Raw genomic sequence first — 23,625 nt, 5'->3', positions numbered from 1 at the left:
TTCTGAGAAGAGCAAACGACGCAGAATTTCATTTAATATATATGGCAATGAAAGAGTAAAATTTGTTTTTTTTTGTAATTAGTACGAGTGTGAACTAAAGCATCGATACTCGAAAAATGGCTTTAGCCCGATATCAATTACGTGTAAGTGGTAAGTTTTTTCCAATAAGCAATGATGTATTCTTGACAAGCGAAATATCGCTAGATGGCGCTTGTATTGTATCTAGCTAGAGGTGCGTTTGACGTGACAGTCTTGCTGCGATTGGCTCATTTAGTTATTTTTTGCAGATGGTTAACAAAAAGGTAGAGATCTTGAAAACTGTCAAGAAACGCAAGCTGCAGTATTTGGGTCACATAATGCGTAATGATAAATACGACCTACTCCAACTCATCATGCAAGGGAAATTCCAAGGAAAGCGAACGCCCGGAAGAAGGCGTTCTTCGTGGCTTAAAAATCTCCGGACATGGTTCAAACTTAGCACAAGATCCCTGTTCCGAGCTGCTGTGTCGAAGATAAGGATAGCACTAATGAGATCGCACCTAAAGAAGAAGAATAAGTTATTTAACCAATCACAAGCGTGACACACGTTTAAATTTGGAATTTGTCAAACGGACCTCACGATACCACCCAACCACCACGCACCACCACCTAAGCACATAAACCCCCATTGAATAACTTACTGTTAAATTTATAAAGGTTCTCCTGTAATGTCAGAACGGTATTTCGTGTAAGTCATTTCTCATTTACTATCAGTACCTAGTATCCTTCTTATTATTTTTTAGAGATCAATGATGATCGTGTCGTCACTGGTGTGAAATGTGACTGCGTAGGTAGGTACGAGTATATAATCAGAGCGGCAAGTGCAAGCATGTTGGTGCTTTGATATTCTTTGCTTTGATTTCTACTGAAATCACATGAAATACATAGCCAATATAAACGATACTGGTATGGTGGATAGTGAAGTAATAAGGTAATTGGTTCCAGTTCTTTCAACTGAAGGTGCTGTCTAATATTATTTTCTCAAAAATGTCCGTAAAAGTCTACATTATTCATTACATATAAGAAGGCTAAGTCTAAGTGCATACATTATGGTCAGCGAGAAATTAAAAAGTTAAAAACATTGCAGGCACGCTAGCTCGACAACTCGAACTTTTTATAAAGTGAAAACGGCCATGGAAATGTTGGCACAAGTCGTATACAGTAATGGCTGCTATCAGTTATTTTGTTGGAACTCCAGACTTTTTTTATTGGATTGGATCTGTTTTCGGTGGAAAAATACACCTGCTGTTTTATTTTAATGAAAAAAGGCGCGAAGGCATGAAAAATTTCATTGAAATTAAAATTAAATGTCGTAATACCTATACTTTGTTGAGAAAAGGTTTATTCTAATTTAGTTTTTTTCCTTCACCTTTTTTGAGAAAAGCTTTATGCTCGTATTAGTCTCGGCTGGAATAGCAATTACTAGCTTCGTATTAGTTAAACGGACTCGCAAGCTCGTCCGTTTAATACTCATACTCAGCCAGCAATTGCCTACTTCCATTCCACGACAATAATCTACTATTATTACTCGAATAGTTTAGTTAAAGTACGACACAAAAATAAACTACCTAGAAATACGCTACTTTTCAGATTATTATGCTGTTTACTACTAAGTGTCAACGCTACGACGCGTAGAGCCCTCTACGGCGTAGCAGTCTACGAATACGTAAGAAAAGGTGACCCGATGGTTAGTATTAGAGCTTTATATCGTAGTAATACGCAATCTGTGGTACTGCGTTCTATCTATTATGGCTGCACAAGGAGCTGTATTGGTTCTCTAACTTTTTTTCGGCGGCCTAATTTGTTCCCGGTCTGCTCCTTCGTGGCCCATTAAAAACTTTTTGCGTAAAGTAGTATGCGTGAGCAAAAAAAGTATTTCAATGTTTTAAAAAACGAACCGAGAGAGAATCCGCGAGGCAACCAAGTTTATATTATTTTAATGTTTGCCTCTATTTAAATCAGGTTACATTATTATAATATTGTATGCCTAAACCTATAAAATATGATATAATAAAGAAGCAAAATTTGTTCGTTGGAGGTTATTTTTATAAAGGTGCGTAGTATCTGGAATTATTGGGGATTGATACTTGAACTTTTATTTGAATGTGGGCAATTATGTTTTGATCGGCGGTTTTTTGGCTTGAAGCTTTTTTGTGGGAATAATATGCTACGCTTATTTAAAAATCAATGAGGATAGCAAAATTTTGCCTATATACGAAAAACTCAAATGAAATCTAAATATAAACGTTCGAACAATTTTCTAGTAACCAATAATTAATAATAATACAAAACTGCTCGTTCCAAGTAAGCCAAACTTTATTATTGCTGAGAAGTATAATAACATTGAAGTCCGTATTTTCATTATTCATAAATAAACGGAACGCGCAGTGACTTTTCTCCCGTATTTATAAAAAATACAAACGTTATCTGGATGGTATTCTGCAAATCCAAACGTCAAAGTCACAGATAAAGACCAATTTTAAAGTTAACGTAAGCTTAACAAGGGTTCAAGGGTCAACATGACATATGTATGAAGATCTTTTAAACTAAGCAACGCATTGGATAAGTTACGAGTACATATTTTTTGACAGAATTTTATATATGATACATATACTAGTAATGCGCCTCGGCTTTGGGATAGGGAGCTGAAAAACGTAAAATCCCTTTTAGGTTTTTTAAAAATTACATCCGTGCGAGTCTGGGGAGCGCTAGTACAAGTAAATACTATTTATCAATATTATGTACATATTTTCGTTGATACGCAATATAAGCTATGCTTAGTTTGGGAGAAGGTCGTTATCTATTATTTATTTAGGTATTTACAAGTTTGTTATAACTGTGACCCAATCAACCGTGGTGACAGTGGTTAGTGGTCGTTACATTATTAACGCACTCTAGCACGAACAGGCGAGCTTCCAATTATATGCTCGTTTATGATAATAATTTTGAGGTTGCTCTATTTACAGTTCAATTATTCACTAATGATACCTGTAGATGCAGATTCAGTTCCCAAAAACGCGTGACGGAATCAAGTTAAAAGTGTCTATGTTTACGAGATAAATTAACCATGAGTTACTTAAACCTTCTGTTGACATATTTATTTATTAAATAACTGGTACTAAGTGAAATTACTGGCACTTGAGGTATCCCATTTGAGGCCTCTAGGTTGGCAACGCGTCTGCAATACCCCTGGTGTTGCAGATGTTTATGAGCGGTGGTGATCTCTTTCCATCAGGAGACCCACTTGCTCGTTTGCCATCCAGTCGAATAAAAAATAATAATAATAATAATGAATCTTTAATGTGTCAGTCAGATTCGTATTTGGTTAATTTATTTTACTTCGCAAAACAGCTGCCGTGCTCCTTCCTTTAAGCTCGACCATTACTGTTGCAAGTTCGAAGAATTCCCTTTTCATTTCGAAAAGATAAATGCTGGTAAATGTAGAACTGCTGCTCTTTTAGACGAGCATTCAGGATTTCAAAGTCAGCACAGAATTGATTCTAAACGAGGATTACTTTACTGGAATGATATCCACACACTATATCGTTCTAAACACGTACAATCTATACATAGCCAATCTTATTTTATATTTAGACGATAAAGGACCTTTTTTGGAGGCAACCATTCTACAATCACTTTGATGTCTGCCTGTCTGAGTAGAAATTAAAATGAATGCACCATTTTAGTTTACTACTTCGATTGGTGTGAAAAGTCAACCGATAATTATTTATTATTTACGCGTAATTATTACGATAACTGGTTATGTTACAAGGCTGGGACGCATTACAAACACATCAGTGCGGTAACTAGGGAACAAGTGGTGTTTACGTAAAAACCACCATTGACGATACGATGGTATTGATGCACTAAACACGTTAATATAAATGTTATTTGCTAAATCTTGGCTGTATATTTATATTTTCATAATAATACATAGGAGTTGTCAAATAGATACCATATAGATAGCCAATGTGTTGCTACTAGGATGTTCGTACAGTCAAAGTCATATCTTCACACTTTACTACCTTGTTGCTGTCACCTCGTGTTTGAGTATAAAATTGTCAGAAGGCATACAGTGACAAGCTACTAAAGTGTAAAGATATTTTTCATCTCTCATGTTCGGAAAGTTTAATTTTCATGGGTAGATAGCCGGGTGGAAAATTGCGTTTTCATCTCTAGGGTGGAAAGTATTTATTTTTTATTTTTCGATTAGCCACGGAGTCAAAGATAATTGAGTTACATCATTGACACTTTTTTCACGTTTCGGCATGGCCATCTACCTACAGGCTAGCTACTACGAAACTCGAAACTCGAAGTTCGTGTCGGGCGATCCCTCTGACACTTATACTATTTAATACGAGAGGGAGAGAGATGGTACGATACGAACTTCGAGTTTCGAGCTTCGTAGTAGCCGCTAGATGCACGTCGTGACCAAGGAACTTATATACAACACTGAAGGTTGAACGCCGAACATCCGTTTAAAACAAGAAATTTGATCTTTATTACGTCACGAACATATTACATCTCTTTCTTTAGTTAGGTTAAGAAAGAGATGGAAGTCATTCGTGAAATGTGAAAGAAAGAGATGGAATATAGATATAAATAAGTAATAAAGATCAAATTTCTTCGTTCGGCGTTCAACCTCCAGGTTTGTATATAAGCTCCTTGGTCGTGACCAACTCGTTTTTTTTTTATTAGTTGGCGGTGGCAAGTGGCCGTCGAAAAGGTACCGTTGGAGGTTGGATATATAAGTAAATTCAATTTATTATTTTTTTTTTTTGTAGTATTTTACTTTCCTCACAGTCGAAATGAAAAGTAGAGTGCCTAACTCGGGTGAAATTTCCCATTTCCCGTCAAATATAAGAAATATTTCGAGTGAAATGGGTCACTTTCCACCCTTGGTTATCAATCTAATATTTGACCTCGATGGTACAGTGACAGCCCTGTGAAAGCTTTAGTCGAGCCAGCCAGACCCATCTCACCTGTTGCTTGTTGTCCTTGGAGAACGGGAGGAGAGTCGATACGTGGAACATAATCTCGTGACCCTGGTGCATTGTGTAGACCGAGTACAAACCGGTCATGTCGCCTGAACAAATTAAATAGTATGGTCAGTACGTAATTTATTGACTTAGGTATATCTCAATGAAGGGACAGATAATATAAAAAAAGGCTTGGAACTGGTAAATTCTTTTTCCGAATCGGAAAAAGTTCATATATACATAATGTTCAAACCCCGTTATCAGTTTTGCAGAATCATTGAAAACGCTAGGGGTGGCACTGCACATATTTTTTTATCATGAGCCTAGCTACATATACATAATGTGATGCACCTTTTTTAATTTATATATTTTTTTAATTCAAGTTTTAAAACAAAATAAAACCGGCTTTTTTTTTAAACTCCATAATGGGATTAATCAGTGACGGCGTCGATTATGGCATTAGTTCCAGTTTTGGCCACAGAGAACATGACGTTATAATTTATAATGTATGGTATTTCAATTGATAATAATATTATGATTGGAAGCTTTATTTATTACCTTTCACGTCGAGTCCGCCTCTAAATCGGTTCCAGCCTTTTAATCGAATTTGGTCGCCCAAAAGCGACAAGAAACGGTCCCACTTCTCGTCGCCGAACTCTGAAAGATATCAAATCTTTTAGGCTATATTTTTTCAGGCAATTAATATTTTTGCAAAGGCGTTGGCGAGCGGCTTCAATTCACAGTCGTCGAGAGCTATGGCCGACTTATCATGAATATTAAGTTATTGGCTAAGCGTTAGCACAACACGCTTCTGTGGTTCTGTACATCACATCATATTTCGTAGCTACATTTTTTTTCAACTTAATGTTTTTAGTTAATTGTTTGACAAACTTTACCCATGTCAGAAATTCGGTACAAATGTTTTGATTTGAACATATTGATTACGGATGTAGTGTAGGTAATCATCAACATGGATAGTTGGTTACAATTAGGTACCGACTAATTCCAACTTACAATGTATTACCTACATCTCTGCAATAGAAAGGTACTTCGTTTTCCGTAATAATTACTTAGTAAACACCACGGTGTTGAATATAAGAAGCAGATTGACTTCTTTTTACATCAGAATATTAACATAGACTCCATATTTTATATCCACATCTGCAGTTGCATGGTACAAAACTGTATCACCGAAAACGCCTTGCGGTACTCATTTAGACATTTAGGCAGAACCGTACGACTCTAAAAACCAACGATTTTTATATAAGTTTTCACATTGCAGATGATACGATAAAGATCACGGCAAGCCATTGGCTATGAGTAGCATAGACGGTCGTGGACATATCAAACACAATATATATTTATTAAATGTATGCTAGCTATCTAGGTATAACAAGCACGTGTGAATGTCCAAAAAAAAACTACCACCGGTTCGGAAAATCCCCTGTTGAAAAGAATTTAGCAAGAAATATGATGGGAAAATTGTACTACCTTAGACGCAGTTGCAAAATGCAATGCACCTTCCTGAAAGTAACATATATACATCCACGAACAAAGTATTTTAGAATCATGTGGACATATCAACGCAGTTTTTTTTTTGCGAACGAAATTTGGTCGAAACACCGCAAAAAATGCTATGTTCTTACTACGCCGTTTTGTGAAAGATTTCAAGGAAAATTTAAACCCGAGCATCCGCAGTAATTAAGTTCAACAATTTTTGAAGTCGAACACTCAAATGTGGTTAAATTCGAGCCGTGGAATATAACTGCTTGTAATTAACTTGTTTGATGCTCGACATATTTAATAGATAACTATTTTGTAGACATGTACCTATGGTTTTAAACATTTCTCGACCGATGAATTGGAAAATTATTCCCTGATAAGATTTTATGCTCAAACAGCTCTAAATTAATAAATTTGAAGAGTTATTTTGGTGAAAAATTAAAATTAGGTTACGAGGGCCTATTTTTGAAGCAACATCAAAACAAACTTCTATGGTAGTAGAGTTATGAAACTACATGTTAAACAAAATTGATGCCTAGTTGACCTAATCAATTAGAGCTGTAATTTTTTCAATACCTTCTACTTACAAATTTTAAATTCAGGATAATTTTTCCACATTATTGAATGGTATTATGGTTCACAGATACCTTACCGTTTGAGAGCATTTCGTCATCAGTCCTTTGCCCGGCTTTCATAAACATGACCCCAACCTTGAAGTTTACGGAACCCTCTTGTTCTTCTAGAAGTAGGACGTCTTTTTGTATTTCAGCACACGACACCTTGCAACAAAGAAAATTAATTTTGTTACGAAATCATAAACAAATTGAGCGAGAAATAAGGGGTTGTTGAGAGGTGGAATGTCGCTAGATGGCGTTATTATCTTGATGTCCGTTTGCCTAGTTTTGTCTGAGATTGGCTCATTTTGGTTTTATAACTGTTTCACGTTTATAAACCAATCACAGAAATTACACAAATGTGAAATAGACCTCACGGCATTAACGACAAATAGCATATAACAAAAACCACCATTTATTATAAGGATTACCTAGCGTATAGCCACATTCACATTTATCTGCCGTGTCGTGTTGTGTTGTGATGCTCTCTGTCTCTCTCTCGCTCTGTAACTTGTGATGCGACACAACACAAGCCGTCACAACACAAACACGACAAATACCTAAATATGAATGCGGCTTATTAGTTATTACTTAGATGGAAATATACGCTAAGAGAGAGTAATAGGTTTGTGTATGACAGTGTAAAGTTGTGGCGGCGAGGAGCGGACACGGGCAGAATCGTTCAATAGCATCATTAAACTGTAATATTATACATGAGCAAATTATTAAAGCATAAACATAATTGTATCCGCCAAACTGTACGGCATTAGTTTAGCGACTTAAAAAATATATTTCAACATTTTTGATGTTTGTAGCGTGACAGGCGGCGTCAATTGGGCTCTAGGATACGTACATTGATAATGATAATACTATTTAATTTGTATTAAAAAAGGAATTCCAATATTTTTTTAAGTTGTCGATTTAATGTCGTTCGGTTTGTCGAGTACGATCTATGTTTTATTTATTTCATCTTGTTAAAGGGCCCACCTGGTATTAGTCTACTTATATTTCAAATTAAATGCAACTTTCGCCATGCTCAAAGGCATTTTGAAAATAGCTCCCTGTACGCTCGTTGACCCGTGCCATAAATATTTGCCATCGTGATGCAACTACATAGGTAGATGGCACATCAAACACTTCACAAAGCTAACGCCGAGCGCAAGCGGTTCGGTTCAAATTTAAATTTGCATTTAACACGTTAGCGGGGCACGTGCCTCTAGTACCTCGAGCTAGTTGACACTCGTCCAAACCAACTCGACATTTGACTATGACAATAGCATTCCCGAAGGGATCAAAGAATTGTACAGAGATCAAGAACGGCTTCTCTACAACCATTCACTTTCGCAAAAACTAGTAAAGTACCTACTAAGTATAGACGTCTGGAATAATACAAAAGACAGCTTGTTAACGATGGCTAAGCCGGTTGATTGCACGTTGTAAACAACCGACGTTTTGATCTTTTATTTCCAACTCAAAATCAATCCGAGTTTAATTGCCCCAATGACCTAGTATCGAGACTATTCTTTTTTCAAGATCTTTAGCTTAATAAATCAAAGTTGGCACAATGCATCGATACATCGATGGCTAAGCGGGCTGAGTTGGAGTACCATATTAGTTCACGTGTATTTACGTAAAGAAATTTATGGTCGAGTGTTTCTACTTTGCATTTGTCATTTTAAACTAGTGTGAAAAGAATAAGCATGCAATCGTAATAACACTGTTACGTGTAGGTACATACGTAGGCACGATTACTGTATTAAAAAATAAATTATTTTTTACAAAGTTTCATTTAAATTGCCCCGTTTGTTGTTGTTTTTCGTTTAGAAAATCATGCAAGTTCATTTTGACCCATTTCCAGTGGTCGCATTGTCTTGGGTATAGGTACATCTTAGTTGGAAGACAATGCAAGTACAATCAACAAAAAGTACAGCCGGCTCCTAAGTAATAAAAGCTAATAATGATATTTTGAACAGAGACTTTATTAGAAGCTTTATTTATACATATAATTTGCAATGTACTCGTAAAATGTTCGGATGGAATCTTTAAATGAATTTTGATCCACGTTCTGTGGGCCGATTGTCTTGAAATTTGACAAACTTACTTATGTAAATCTGATGACAGTACTGATAATATGGCAATAACATTTGTAGTCCTGCCAGCATTGTCTCCGCAGGAGAGAATGTCTCAATAGTTTATGGCACTGACACGAAACTTTGTATGATCGTTCTATTTCAATGAGAATGCGTTGCATGGTACACATAACCTGAGGCTGCAGCCAGGGTCGTCTTCTCATGGTTGATAGCACAGACACGAAACTTTGCACGTACTTTCAGTTTTGTTGACAATACATTTATATTGATACACAAGAATTAATGAGAGAATATTGTTAGACACACAAGTAATGTTCTTCATTTAGTGTACATAAGTTGTAGTAAATCATAATACTTTTTTCCGATTAATACGCCGACTATTCGCCGACTATAAATGTAGCTGAAACTACTATCATTTTAAATTAACAAAGCGACCAATTAAGAGAAAAGAGATGATGAAGATTCTCGGGTTACCTTTACCTCTCTTGGCATTTTGTCGATCCGCTCCATGGCAGGGAACTGGTTCAAGATCTGCTTCACCGTGGGCCGTATCGGAGTGTGTGTGCGCTGGTCGTTGGCAAACGCGCTCGGCGGTATGTAGATCTTGTGCGCACCCTGTATGCAAAAAAAAGTGTGTTAAAAAAAGAAACTTACTTCTTAAGTAGTTTATGTTTGTATGAATCGCTACAGAAGAAGCCGACTGCGCCAGAGATGGTCTGTGCCCAGTGCCCGCTTCTGCCAATCGTAGGCGTAATAGGGTAGGTAGTGTATACTCATGCCCACGGCCGCTATAATATGGTTGTATTATTAGAAACTGCATTATTAAGTTCCGAGTGTGTTAGGGATAGCTTAAGTCTCAAATATTACCAGTTTGTTGAACATGATCGCTCGCATTAGCCCGGCAGCGCCCTCCTGCACTACGCTAAGCAAAAACGGCTCTCGTGCGCCGTCCAAGCCGATGTAGTTTTGGTGCACTGCAACAATAGGACATTATTTTAATATCATTCGGGATGGCCGAGTGTTTAAAAGCTTATTTTATTTTATGCCACCAAGCCATTGTGTTATGCCCTGATAATTGATGCAGTAATTGAGAAACTTTTCGAGAATTTTTCTTTTATCAAAAATTAAATGTATGTACAGGGTGGAATAACGAATGAGATTCATTATTAACACATTCTTATTCGTTTCAAGTATGTAATAAAATCAGTAGTGAACATTCGCTATTGTATTTTGAGAATCACCCTAAACGCATCCTCCATTGGGTGTGAATGTTTTCGAGTCAAAGTCAAAACAAACCTCGAATAAATCATTAAAGCGTTCTGTATTCCTTTATTCAAAAAGTTCTAACATTATGGCCGTGCAACTGACTAGTTTTAGAAACGCTAAAAATACCAATAAATTGACTTATCAAAAATTTCCGCTCGGGACAAATTATTTTTAGCTTGTTTTTTGCTAGAGACTGCGGTTTAGAAATGTGCGATAGCATTTACACCACACTTTAAAGATAACATTCGATTTTAACGAACACGACCAGCAACAGCAACTCACAACTGTGGCCTTGCGCGACCCACCGCTTAGATTTGTGTTAATTAATACTAACCAGTGGGTCGCGTGACCCGCTCGTGGTCGCCAACATCGAAATGGTACTTAAGCCATACGCCAAAATAGTTAAAATTATTATTTTATTAGTCTTTGCGTCTCTGCTTTTATAAACTACATCTACATCTACATACCAAAACATCCAAATCCGTCCAGCCGTTTTAGCGTGAAGGAGTTACGAGCGCACGCACATACACACACAAACATACCACGTACATACACACGTAAACACGCGCGCGCGCGCATTCAGACACACTCGCACACGTATACTCGCAAACTTTCGCATTTATTATATAAGTAAGATAAGGATAGTTTGTGAATGTGTGTGTGTGCGTGCTCGCTTCGCTCGAAATTTTAATTTACCTGTCAACCTAGTATACGAGACCAAAGCCGCGGAAAAGGCTGGTACAATAATAAAACAAATGACATCCTTTTCTAACTCAATAAGCTGCGATATAATTTGTGTATACACTGTGTGCATTGATCTAGGGAACTATAAAGTACTCACACAGGGAAATTGAGGACGAAGTTGCAACAAAATAGTTGACAGTCTTTAAACTGGAGCGCACTTGGATTAGTGATACTTTGTAGTAGGAGTGTTGGGATGATTAGATTAGCAGTAACTTTGAGAATAACGCGGTGTTGTGGCCGTCGTTTCAACGGTTGTATAGGGCCCTAATTTTCAATGACATTGATGGTCGATTTCAACGTGAGATTATAAAAATATATGGAAAGTAAAAAAAACTCTTGTAATTTAATTTTTAATTAAGATCCCAAAGAGAAGAGCGCGAAGATAAAAGACACATGACCATAGAAGTATAACAAGCATAGAAACCAAGCTAAAATAGGAACTGAAATCAATATACTTGGTTCACTTTGATTTATGAAGTCTGCTGATATGTTAAAGAAGGATACGCATATAAAAGACGTTACGAAATTTCGTAGGTTGTCACTACTCCTTTTCTGCCTAGTGATGTGACTCAATCAATTTCAACGACGATAAATTTAAATATCGTCACTACTTAAAATAAAACTCTTACCTCAAAATAGATAATTCTTCTGAGTGAACTTAACAAGCATAATGTCTCTGATTTCCGCTACAAAGTGATTCAGCAATATCTTTATTTAAGTATTTAATATTCGCTATTCAGCTCACATTCGACTAATAGTTTGAAAAAACTTACCGATGGAAAGTCAGTACCTAGCTGTTGGTTATTTCGTTGCCGTGAAGAATGGGAGCGAGTTGCAGCCCCCAACCACACAAGACATTATACCACAAGTCCACACACTCTCTACGTATATGTTCATGTGAAATTCAACTACTGAAAAAATATTAAAATACCTTGCAATCACAACGTGTCCATTTGAAATTCATAAACAATGAACACGCGCACAATTAAAATCGTGTCCATTTGAAATTCATAAACAATGAACACGCGCACAATTAAAATTGTCCAATAAACAAACTGTCAGACTTTGAAGCAAAGTATTTTTAATTAGACCGGGTGTAATTTTAACCAAATGACTGTTCATCTTGTGACAAACTATAAAAATGAAACAAAGAGTAAATAAATTATCTCGTTCTAACATTTTTTTTTGTCATAAGATAGAACGAGACCGAAAGCAGTTCCTGAATTTCTATTTTAAGGCGGATTCTATGCTTGTTATACTTCTATGCACATGACAGTGCTATCACCATATGTCATAGTGATAGTCAATACCACGGAACAGAAAAAACAATGGAACTGCCAAAAGCTTCATCTTGTGCCGAAACCCGTGTCGCCGGAAATGCGCATATGCACATTGGACACACACTTTGAAATCTTGGCGCTTATTGGTCATTAGCTTCTATTCGAAAAAAAGGTAATAACTTTTTAACCGGCAACATTAATTAGAACTTTAAGGGGCTGTTTCACCATCCATTGATTAGTGTTAAGTAACGGTTAAATGTGATGCTATCTCTATTTGTTTTGTTCGAATAGACGAAGACGGCGGCACATTTAACCGTCACTTAACACTAATCAATGGATGGTGAAACAGCCCCTAAATCAACGTTGTACTTTTATATGTATATCGCTGAGAGTTCATTGTGCAGCTACGTAGCGCCACATCACCATGACTAGCGGAACTAATTTGACAAGAATGTCAAGATTGTCAAGTTAGTTTCGCTATTTAACGATAGGTGTCAAATTTTCTAGACGTATATATAGCATTGTAAAATGAGCTCTATGTGAATATGTATAGATTCAACACGACTGAAAATTATTGCTACATGTCTCTTCTTCAGGAATCGTAAGCACTAAAGTGATGGGCGCAGCACAGCTACGGTGATATCGATATACCTCCTTTATAGGTCAAAGATAGGTACCTATTACATAACGTTATTCAAAGTTGACAACAATATTGACGAATCGGAAAACAGACAGTAATTGTGAGATATAAACCTGAGGGAAAGTTGTTTTTAACCGACTGCGAAGAAGAAGGGTTATGTGTTTGACCCGTATGTATGTATGTAAATATGTATGTATTGTATGTATGTCTAATCATATGTCCTCTCGTAATATGAATGAATTGATTTTGATAAATGGTAGGTACGTCATTGGATTCGTCCTAATGACGCGAGTGACACTGGGTACATGAAATTCTTAAAAAATCAAAATGACGGATTTTTGGCGCCAAAAGGTGTCTTATTTTTTTTTATTCCAAGTACTCAATTTTAAGATTAAACCTTAAACCTTTTAAATAAATCTCAGTTTTCTAGTGTGCCCCATACTTTTAGATATTTTGGCTGCTACGCTACCAGTGGTGATGTGCGTGCTCCGATTTATTTGAACACGGTGGATGTCCTGAGCAATTTGATTGCTTTGATTTGGTCAATGTTAATGACTATTTGGATGATTCCAAGTATTTGGTGATCTTGACTGCTACGTACTATATGACGCTGATTGTACTTAGAATTTTTGAGCTGGTCGAGATTCAAATGGGTCCCGACTGTTTTAAGTGTGTGTTTAAGTTAGCTACTTAACAGAGTTCTAGACCACTACGTCCACTTCTTGTTTTCTTCTTTATAGTATTTTTAACGCAGTCGGGTTTTGATTTTTTTAATTTATTAAGTATTTTTTGATAGTTAACCTATTCACCGCTACAAAAAACAAAGTGATGTGCTCTGTACGCCACAGAAAACCCAGTGACTAATCAACTTGATTTTTAATTCAATTGCAGAAGGATTAATTTCGAGTTGAATGTCGGTCATGTGAAGATGACCGTGGCGCGTGAGACATTCCATTGACATAGATGACTGGGGCGGTGAAGACGTTAAACTTCTGATTAGGTAATTCCTTTAATGATTTTTTACCAGTTTATTGGAAAAAAAATACAATCAACTATTTTTCCATCGACTGCGCTGTTATTGCATTGTTAAATAGCAAAACGGCGTGATTTATTATTAAATGTATTAGTAAAATAAATTTGACCAATCGCATGCCACGGAAGTGAGTCAGGTCGCAAAATATTTTTCATGGTTTTTTTTTACTTTCTTATTTCGTGAAGGAAAGGGATAAAAATTCAACTCAACACACACACATCAGTCAGAAGTAAACATCGATAATTTTATCGACAACACCCAATCTCTATTGTCAATATTCCTATGCTGTCTAAATGGATAGGGAACATTTTCGAGCTGCGCCGTTTTAGGACAGAGACAATAACCGACCTTATTACGTCCAGTTCGCGGGTTTACAATAATATAGCCTCGCCAATTATTTATTTTCCCATATTAAATTTAGACCCTGCGTCACTGCTATGCAGCATTTTAATCCGGTATCAAAAATTGTTTTGTTTGTAACATTCTCCTTTCGCAGCGATCGGGTGGAAATTCCTTTAAATTTGATTGTAGGCTCTGCTGACCCGCTCCCTCAAGTGGAACGGTCCGTGCCGTTAAAAAAATGCTTTTTATGTTTCTGTCATTTCTTTTTCCCTTCAATTACATTCTCTTTCCGCGAATCCAAAGCATTCATAATAGCTTGACTTTGAATTATATTGCATTCGTTAGATAGTGTTGAAGTTACTTACTAATTGAGACTTATACCTAAGTTAGGTACTTGTTATCAATGATATCACTGTAAGTTAATAAACACAGCAAATAATGATCACGATAAAGTTTTGTTATATTTCACGTGGATTTCAGTTTCAGGCGATACGACATAGGTACCTAACAAAGCTATCATTTTCCAATCTGATATCAGTTCCTACCCAGAATTAATGTAGAAAATCATTGGTATTAATTTTCAAAATTATATTACATATGATTCCAGAGACATAATTTAAAGCTATTTTAAGCCTGACATTTACTCGTAGCAATTATATCCAACATAATTTTATTTTGCATCGGTCAACTCACGTTATATATTTTTTGTTTCGTGTTCCCAAGGCGTAAGTATATATGCCTGGAAGCTTACAATAAAGTAAAAATTTTGGCTTGGCTGGCACAACGGCTTCCACCAACTAAGTACGTTCGTAGATTTTGTTGTATCCACTGAGATAAAATTAAAATGCACACCCATTGATGACTAATCTTATAAATGCCAAAGTTTGTGAGTGAGTGAGTGAGTATGTTTCTTACTCCTTCACGCTGAAACGGGTGGATGTATTTGGATGAAATTTGGTATGTAAATAGCTGGATCGTTTATTTGACGCAGAGCTCCGCGCCCCGTTAAGGTAGTAACGTAACGAATTTACAGGTTATACTTACGCTCTATTTAAATGAAGCTTAACGTATAGTAATTAGTGCCGTCATTTGTTTAGTCCGTCTGTGGTTATCATGGCGTACGCTTTGGCTTGTTCACGTATGCGTTGCCATGGCATTTGTTTGTAGGGATGTGCGGTGATACACACTTGACCTACACAGTTACTGGCAGGTACAGTAATTTCAGATGGTTACGTAAATAAGACGAAGGAACTTTAGTAATGTAATAATTATCAAAACAGTTGAATTGCTACCCATTGTAGTACCAAAGTGAAAAATCAACATGAAATTTAGAACGAGAATGTTCTGTGTGCTCAAAATATATTTTACGTAATGTAATAATTTACTTACTTTTTCCCAGAAAGTACTTGAAGTACCATCTTGTTTGAAACTCCGGATTTTCCAACACCGGCGCATTATGGGGCCCAAACAGCTGAAAACAAAAACATAAATTCATTCCAATGCAGCAAGTTCTGCGTTTTTAAAATTGACAACTGAAATTACATTAATTGAATTGCCTTAATTGAAGTATTATAGTCGAGGAAATGTGAATTGACCATCTGTAAGCTTCACTAAATATCTACATAACGAGTTACCAATTCATATTTTCTCAATTTCTGTTAGCTTCTTTATTCCAAGCAGCTAAATTCTGGACCGATATCGTTTGCTCTAATATATATACAATCATCGAAGTGTGTACTATCGCAATATTAGCTTAGTAAATCAGGAGCAATAATGTGAAATATTTGGCCATTAAAAGACGTTTCCTTGAAATTAGTCCGTGAAGTTTGCTTTTTGGATAAATAAGTGCTGAATATGAATCAGAATTTAATTTTCACTGAGTCAATGTTGAATGTTTATTTTGAATATACTAAAAATTCTTTACCAGTTAATGATGTCAATTGGATGTGACATTCGTGGATGTATAATGAAATGCTCAATTAACATTATATACCTGGTTCACCGCATTAGCTTTTCATTAGCTCATATTCACAGGTCATTATTACATTTCAATCAAATAGTTAGTAAGTCACATTCTGATGTTCGTAAATATTGCACAAAAATACCCAAGCAAAATATCAATGTCTTTGTGCACTTAGCGATTAAGATTTTGCGATTATTCTGCATATAAAATCCTGATTCTTCCACCAAATATTGGGATAAAAGGTTGCTAATTTAATGAATCAGGCGTTACGTTGCGGAGGTCCATATCAATGAACTAAAATAATTTCCTTGCTCACCCGCGACCTTACGATAGCTAAGCTTATGCAAAATATGCGTGTTCATGCAGTTCCTCCACCTCCACACTGTAAGAACACACACAAATCACACAAACCCATCTATCACCACCACCACACTACACTGACGCGTTTCGAACTCAACCAGAGCTCATCTTCAGAGTGACACAACCGTACACCATGCTACCAGTTGTTAGACTCAACAACACAACACAACTGACAACAACACCCATCCTGACAACTGACAACTGTGTGTGAGTCTAACAACTGGTAGCATGGTGTACGGTTGTGTCACTCTGAAGATGACACCGAATTCCATTCAAATTTATCCACTTATTTTTATTCAAAACAATTTATTCAAAGCTCTTGCGCTATAAATTGTTGTGTACCTACTTGTATTGTCACTTCGATCACGTTCGAATACCTATCGAGTTTTACACACCTCGTACGTTTGCTTGGGTTTACTGTCAAGTGTTATTGATTCGCGTTAGTACTTAAGCGATTCCCAAGTGAAGAGGTGAGAGACAAACAAACTCGTAAACGGCCTGTGGCCCTGACCGCTCAGCGACATTCTAACGCTTGCTTTAAGGCGGCGGTAGAGAGCTCTTAACCAAATAACAATGAATGTTGAGTTTTAGTATCACTTGAACTTAGCTTTTAGATACCAACATAAATAATTAACAATAAAAACACATGAGTAATCCTGAGGTAAATATATCTAGGATTCATTAAAAAAGTCCTTTCTAATTTAGTCCTTGATTTCACGGGATACCCGTAAAAGTAACAAATTTAGAGTTGAAATAACAAATACTTACGAAAAGACTCCAAAAAACCAATCATAATCCTTGATATCAGTTGATATCCTTTTATTCTGAATACAGTGGAGTACTTGTTAGAATCTTTTTTTTTTTAATTTTGCGAGACTAATCACAATTTTAACTTCATAAATTATATATTTAAAACAGTTGCTAGTAATTCAACAAGAGTTCAACGAAATCCTGGGCGATTGGTTTATGACCACGTTTCTAAGTAGGATATCATTATATTCAAACCACTTCTTTAGCATGTGCATAAAGGTTTTCAATAAGTTACCTAAAAGTTTAATAGAGCTACCTCTAAACAGATTTAATAAAAATGAACTAATTAAGATCTACACAGAAAAACACATCTCATAATATTACTGTGCATAAGGATAATAAAAAGCAATTTATTGGCAGCAGTAAGGTTCTGGCGCTTCGCCGACCGCTGCCGCGGCACGCTCGCTTCGCTCGCTTGGCTCGCGCGCTGTTGTGGTCGCAGTTCTAACCTAACCCAACCTACTATGTAGCTGTTGTTCTATTCTGGCGCTTTGCCTGCTGCTGTTACAGCACGCGGCGCTTACTTTGCTGGCCTTACTTTAACCTTAACCTATTTTTATGGTAGCTGTTAGTTCCTTTAACTATGTCATTGCGTCATGTTAAAGTCAGCGCTATTTAAAATTCCGTGAAAAGACAATAGTCCAAACTAGTATTTTGCTATTCCATTATGCCATATAAAAATTGGCGATACTCATGTTGTGCTATTTAATATTCTGCAGGAGTATATTCGGCGATAAGAGTGTTCTGCTATTTAATATTCTGAGAAATGGCTATTATTCGAACTGATCATTATACAAAGTTATAATTATGCAAAAGTATCATACGGCTATAAAAAAATATGAGATACCTGTTAAGCGAAGTGTCTTTCGGAGAATCGATATTATGCAAGATAAAGGGAACCCGTTTTAATAATACCCAAATATTTGCATGCTAGTATATTATTTATACGTTATGCCTATCCAATTTATTAAAAGAGTAAACAAACCGATTTCATCCAAATTCTTGTATAAACACCCACTGGATCGAATCAATAACAGATTTATCTATAATTCGTGTCTTTTAACTAGATGTCTAATCACTTTTTTCACCAAAATTCACTTGATTTCAATATTTATTTTTCATTTGAAAAATCTTCGTCAAAATCAGACGTTATTATTTTGCAATAGGTTCTAGGTTTCACATCATTAAATATCTATGGTCGGGGTAATGGCGTCTTTGTTTCTTACGCTTGTCATAAATTGGATCGGAATACAATACAGTACAAATAGCAGAATAAGTGACTTTATTGCCACAAACCACCTAAGAACACCGATGTACCTCTACTTATTCTATGAAAATAAATATTCTATTCTATTCCATATTCAGGAAAACAAAGAAAATTGAAACGGATTAGTGGGATATCAATTTTCACCTCACTAGCTCGAAAAAGCTTTCTTTATCCTTAGAAATCTGCGTGGAGTGTCGCTTTTTATCCTCTTGGCTGGAAAGAGTTTTTGAAATTCGAACGTTATCGTGAACGGGCGCCCCCTTAAAAATACAAATCGACCGCTTACTTTCACAACCTCGTATCTCGCCGCATAAAATTGCTTTAGAATCATCTCTATGTTAAGTACAATAGTGTTGATTTGTTGTATACATTTCGGGTAGATACGAGGTTGAGGAAGTAAGCGTTGAATATTGACGCATTCACAAAGAAAGTTCGTCATACATTGTTGAAGTAATATTTAAATCTGTTAATTAATCTGTTATTTAATTCTTATTACTAAACATTTATTTAGTAAAAATAAAGGTCATTTCAGTTTTCTGAAATTATTCAAAATACGTCTATAATAGAACAATCAAGAAGAAAGTAGATATCAAATGATGAATGAAAAGAGATTCGGAAACGCACCCGAAAAAAAAAGCACAATGACACGTTCTGAAACGTGGTTTGTCATAAATTATTTCATTAATATAAATGCGTTAGTGTTTTCATTCTTGTTATTATTGTTGTTATTTATTAATACCAAAAAAAAATAGATAACATTTATTTACATTTTGTTCTATTACAAAAGTGTTTTCGTCTTTATTCCCAAAAAATAACGACAAATAGGTAGATTGGTATTTGGTCAAATTCAGAACGCACCTACCGGAGGGAATAAAGTTCACACTGTCAATATTACCAATTCTAGTAATAATTATTTTTTAACTTTAAGTAAATTTAGCTACTTGCATAATAAATGTAAAAAGTACCTACTGTCTAACTTATTTTTCAACGTCTAACCCAAACCCTGGATCTAGAAAGCTGAACTTTTACTTGGATTTCGAAATACCCTCGTTTTATGGAGACAAGAACGTGGATGTATTTTGAGATATTTCCATGGGATGAGACTTCTGTGATTTAGAAAAAGCTACTGGCCTAAGCTAGCTGGCATAATCTGAAACTGATTTATAAGATTGTTCAATTTATTTTCTTCCATTTACCTACCTATTATTTATCTCGCTGTTGTGAGGTGAAAAATTGTGTGTTCCGCTCGGCTGTAAACTTGTTTAGCATCTCTTGCCTTTGAAACCCTCGACTACGCTCAGGATTCTTCTTTTGAACCACTCGCTTCGCTAGTGGTTCAATCCTAGAATCCTTCGCTCGCTCGGCTTTCAATATAAGCACTCGTGCCAAACAGTTACTTTCCAGCCTTGCATAACAAATAACTATTTCCAGTTCCAATAATTTTCTATTTTGACTAAAAAAATCAGACGGCTCTATCAAGCGAGGTTTCAACGTTACAAGTAAAATCATCTGAATAGCAATATATTGGGGGGCCTTGAATAATCCGTTATAAAGAAGAAGTTCTAACTGAGTAGTCGGTAACCCCGCAATCTATAGTTACTCAGATGATTTTACTCGTATTGTGAAAATCTGACTTTAGGATCGAAAAATAATGAAACATAAAATTTACACGTCAGGCAATCGCGCGACATAGAAATGTGAACGCTGCTACGTTTAGCAATTTACTTTAGTACCTGATTCGTACTTTGATCGAACCCTCGAGATTATGTTTACTTCCTTTTAACGGAAACTTGACTGCCAACAGAGCATCGACATATTTTGTTTACGCGACTTCAAAGGTTGTGAATATTTTCAATGATTTTCCCCTAACTTTTGTGTAAGTCTGGTACCTATGAACATTTCAACCACAGCTTTGTAAGAGCTGTTATTCAAAAAAGAAGGATAAACCAAAGAGGTGTAGCCATTCTCTGGAAACCGCACACATTACTCACAGTACGAGTAGTAACAATATAGGTATTCACATGGATATTTTTTAGCTGGAACTGAGTAAACATTAACAGCCTTATTCATAAAAAGTTAGAGCCTCCTTGAAGGCTCCTTGAAGGCCCGATGCTAAAAAACATGATTCATAAACGTCTGTTAGCGCTAATCAGTCGATCAAGGCTCTGCTAAAGTTAGAGGACCGTAGACCCTCCTTTATCTCTCTGCTAAGTCACAAAATGGCCGCCACAAGTTTGAACAGCTGACTTTGACTAGAGCAAAAAACCATAAGTACCGAAGATATTTATAGTGAAGGCAGGGCTACGTAGATTAAAAAAAACAGGAAAATTTATTTTCAGGAATTTGTATTTAAAAATCCTCTAAATTAGCAACAATAAATTTACAATAAATATGAAAAAAAATAAGGATGATTAACATCATTATGGCTTTTTGCACAACATAAACATGCGGATCGGAAATGGCGGGAAAACAAACATCTCGCTTTTTTTTTTTTTCCTGGTAATTTGCTGTCACTGCTGTCATTTTTTTTTTTAATTATCGATTTGGCCATTTTTTGTCTTTGATTTGTCAAGGTGGCCAACATAACGCGTCTAATCCGTCTATCAGCAGCTCAACAACTAGCAGACTGCTAGCAAGCGTTTATGAATCATACTTCTTGACAACCGTCTAACAAGCTTAATCAGTCTGCTAAGTAACAGACCGATCAAACCTCAATTAAGGATTTTTTATGAATAAGGCTGTAAGTAATCAAGTAAACTAAAAATGAGTTAACATAGATACGTAGCGGTAAAATCAACACACTTATCAACACGCGTATAATTGCATATTTATTTAATATACTACGAAATAATAGAATAGTACATTGTGTCTTAAGGGCGGTAAATAAGGAATTACGAACGAGAGTCTATTAGAAGCCCGAAGTCGAAGACTGAGGGCTTTAATGAGTCGATGTTCGTAATTCTAGTACCGCCCGTGCGACATACAATGTTTTTCATCACATTTGCAAGTAAAATTTTATATTTGTAAAAGAAAAAATATAATTCTTCCAAATATTGGCGATACCTTAGGCTGTGCTCTTGGCAGCGTCGCCCTCTACCTACCTCGGCATGCGTCACAACGTGCGTGTGCATGTGGTGGTCCATGTAGTCTTGCAGCGGCACGGCGCAGCGCCATCAGTTCGGGCACCGACTCATTTACCGACCTTGGGCTTCATGGCAAGACAATGTGTACGCGCAATGACTCATTTACCGACCACGGGTTTCATGACAAGCACATTAGGGTCGAGGGTTTTATTTGGGGGGTTGCAACTAAGGTAGCCTGCATGTTACGACACTGTTTACGAGCAAGTGTGATGAAAAATTATTAATTTACTCGGTCCTGAATTATACCTAATCGTAATTATATCGTATTCATATTCATACGCATCGTCTCCTTTAAGCACGTAATAATGGCCACAGAGGCGGGCAACTAAAAACATTTTTTTTCTCTGTCGTTTGCGGAGTAGGTAAATGTCAAACGATTTGGGAAATGACTTTATAAATACGCGTTACCATGCCTTCCCGAAAAAACTAATATTAGACCTAAATTCGAAGTATGGATTTCTAAGTGTTATTATATTATATTATATTTCTTACCTTCTTATGCTTAGACTGGAGGACCAATTTGGATGATATTTGATTTGGACATGATTTGGATAGGTACAGTCACCAGCACCAATATCTGACACAACAAGCGTGCATACGACTCTAGGGCCTAGGGATTTCTAGGGCCGGAAAGACGTGTCAGATATTTTTGCACGCTCCGCTGTGGCAGATATTAATGCTGGTGACTGTACAATCAAGGACGTAAAAATATAAAAGTGGTATTTGTATCGTCCGATTTAATTATATATCTACTATTCTATGTCGTTTAAACCACGCGAAAAATTTGAATAAGGGCGAAAAAAAAAATGATTTTGGAGTGTAGTTTTATTTAGTAGTAATTGTAATATTTTATCTGGACTACAGTTCTCTAGCGTATCCATTTCTCAACTTTACTTCAAGTCCTGCCTCCATGGGAGAATGAGAGAAATTAGGGCTGAATTAGCCGCTTAGCACAGCTAGTTCTTAATATCTAATGAAATGTACCTACTTCATGCAATATTATAAGAAAAAGACATTTAACACGTACAGTTTGTATATATTTTTTTCTAAAATGTACCTACCTACTCCCCAAAAGTAGCCTCTTCTAGGGAATAGTAGAAAAGAATGGAAAAAAATTTTTTTTTATATTCTCACCTCATCCTTCTCTCCCAGCGAGTTGCCATTCTCCAGGCGGTAGCGTCGGATGAGAACGTCTGGCCCGGCCTCGTTCGAGCCGGACAACTACAACAAAAAATATTTTACTTTTAATACGAGCGTTTTTGCTGTATGTACTATCGAACCAATTGAATCGTGACCCACTGTGGCACCTTTTCGTACAAAAGTGACATCGCATTGTTTGACAAGGGAATTTATTATTTTCATTATGACGCTTACTGCGGGTCAGGACTCAGGAGTGAAATGGTTCGACTGTACTTTTGATTGACTATGCTAGTACTGACATCTCGACTCTGGCTTTTTTGATTTTATATGTTTAAACGAGATATTTTTGTATATTTATTTATAGGGGATTTCGGAAACGACCCGTTACCGTTAGAAATATAATTTAATTTAA

At 36.2% G+C, this 23,625-nt stretch overlaps 1 protein-coding gene across 9 annotated transcripts in view; it reads right to left on the bottom strand.

Moving 5' to 3' along the window:
* Positions 1–23,625, bottom strand: part of LOC141445385 (GTPase-activating Rap/Ran-GAP domain-like protein 3) — a 324,516-nt gene that overhangs the window by 33,397 nt on the left and 267,494 nt on the right. For 7 of the 9 annotated variants that reach the window (XR_012453318.1, XM_074111230.1, XM_074111258.1 and 4 more), the window contains 7 exons: positions 23,208–23,294; positions 15,920–16,001; positions 10,093–10,199; positions 9,700–9,840; positions 7,174–7,300; positions 5,577–5,675; positions 5,022–5,125 (listed from right to left, as the gene is read on the bottom strand). Coding sequence is in view for 8 of the 9 variants with exons in the window: in XM_074111230.1 (XP_073967331.1) it covers positions 5,022–5,125; positions 5,577–5,675; positions 7,174–7,300; positions 9,700–9,840; positions 10,093–10,199; positions 15,920–16,001; positions 23,208–23,294 (747 nt within the window). In the remaining variant the exon portion in view is untranslated. The remainder of the gene's footprint in view (positions 1–5,021; positions 5,126–5,576; positions 5,676–7,173; positions 7,301–9,699; positions 9,841–10,092; positions 10,200–15,919; positions 16,002–23,207; positions 23,295–23,625) is intronic. The other 2 variants (XM_074111249.1, XM_074111269.1) reach the window with 1 other exon arrangement.

This window comes from Choristoneura fumiferana, chromosome Z, assembly GCF_025370935.1.
Source record: "Choristoneura fumiferana chromosome Z, NRCan_CFum_1, whole genome shotgun sequence".
In the NCBI taxonomy this organism is placed as follows: Eukaryota; Metazoa; Arthropoda; class Insecta; order Lepidoptera; family Tortricidae; genus Choristoneura; species Choristoneura fumiferana.
This window is presented reverse-complemented; position numbering and strand designations above follow the sequence as displayed.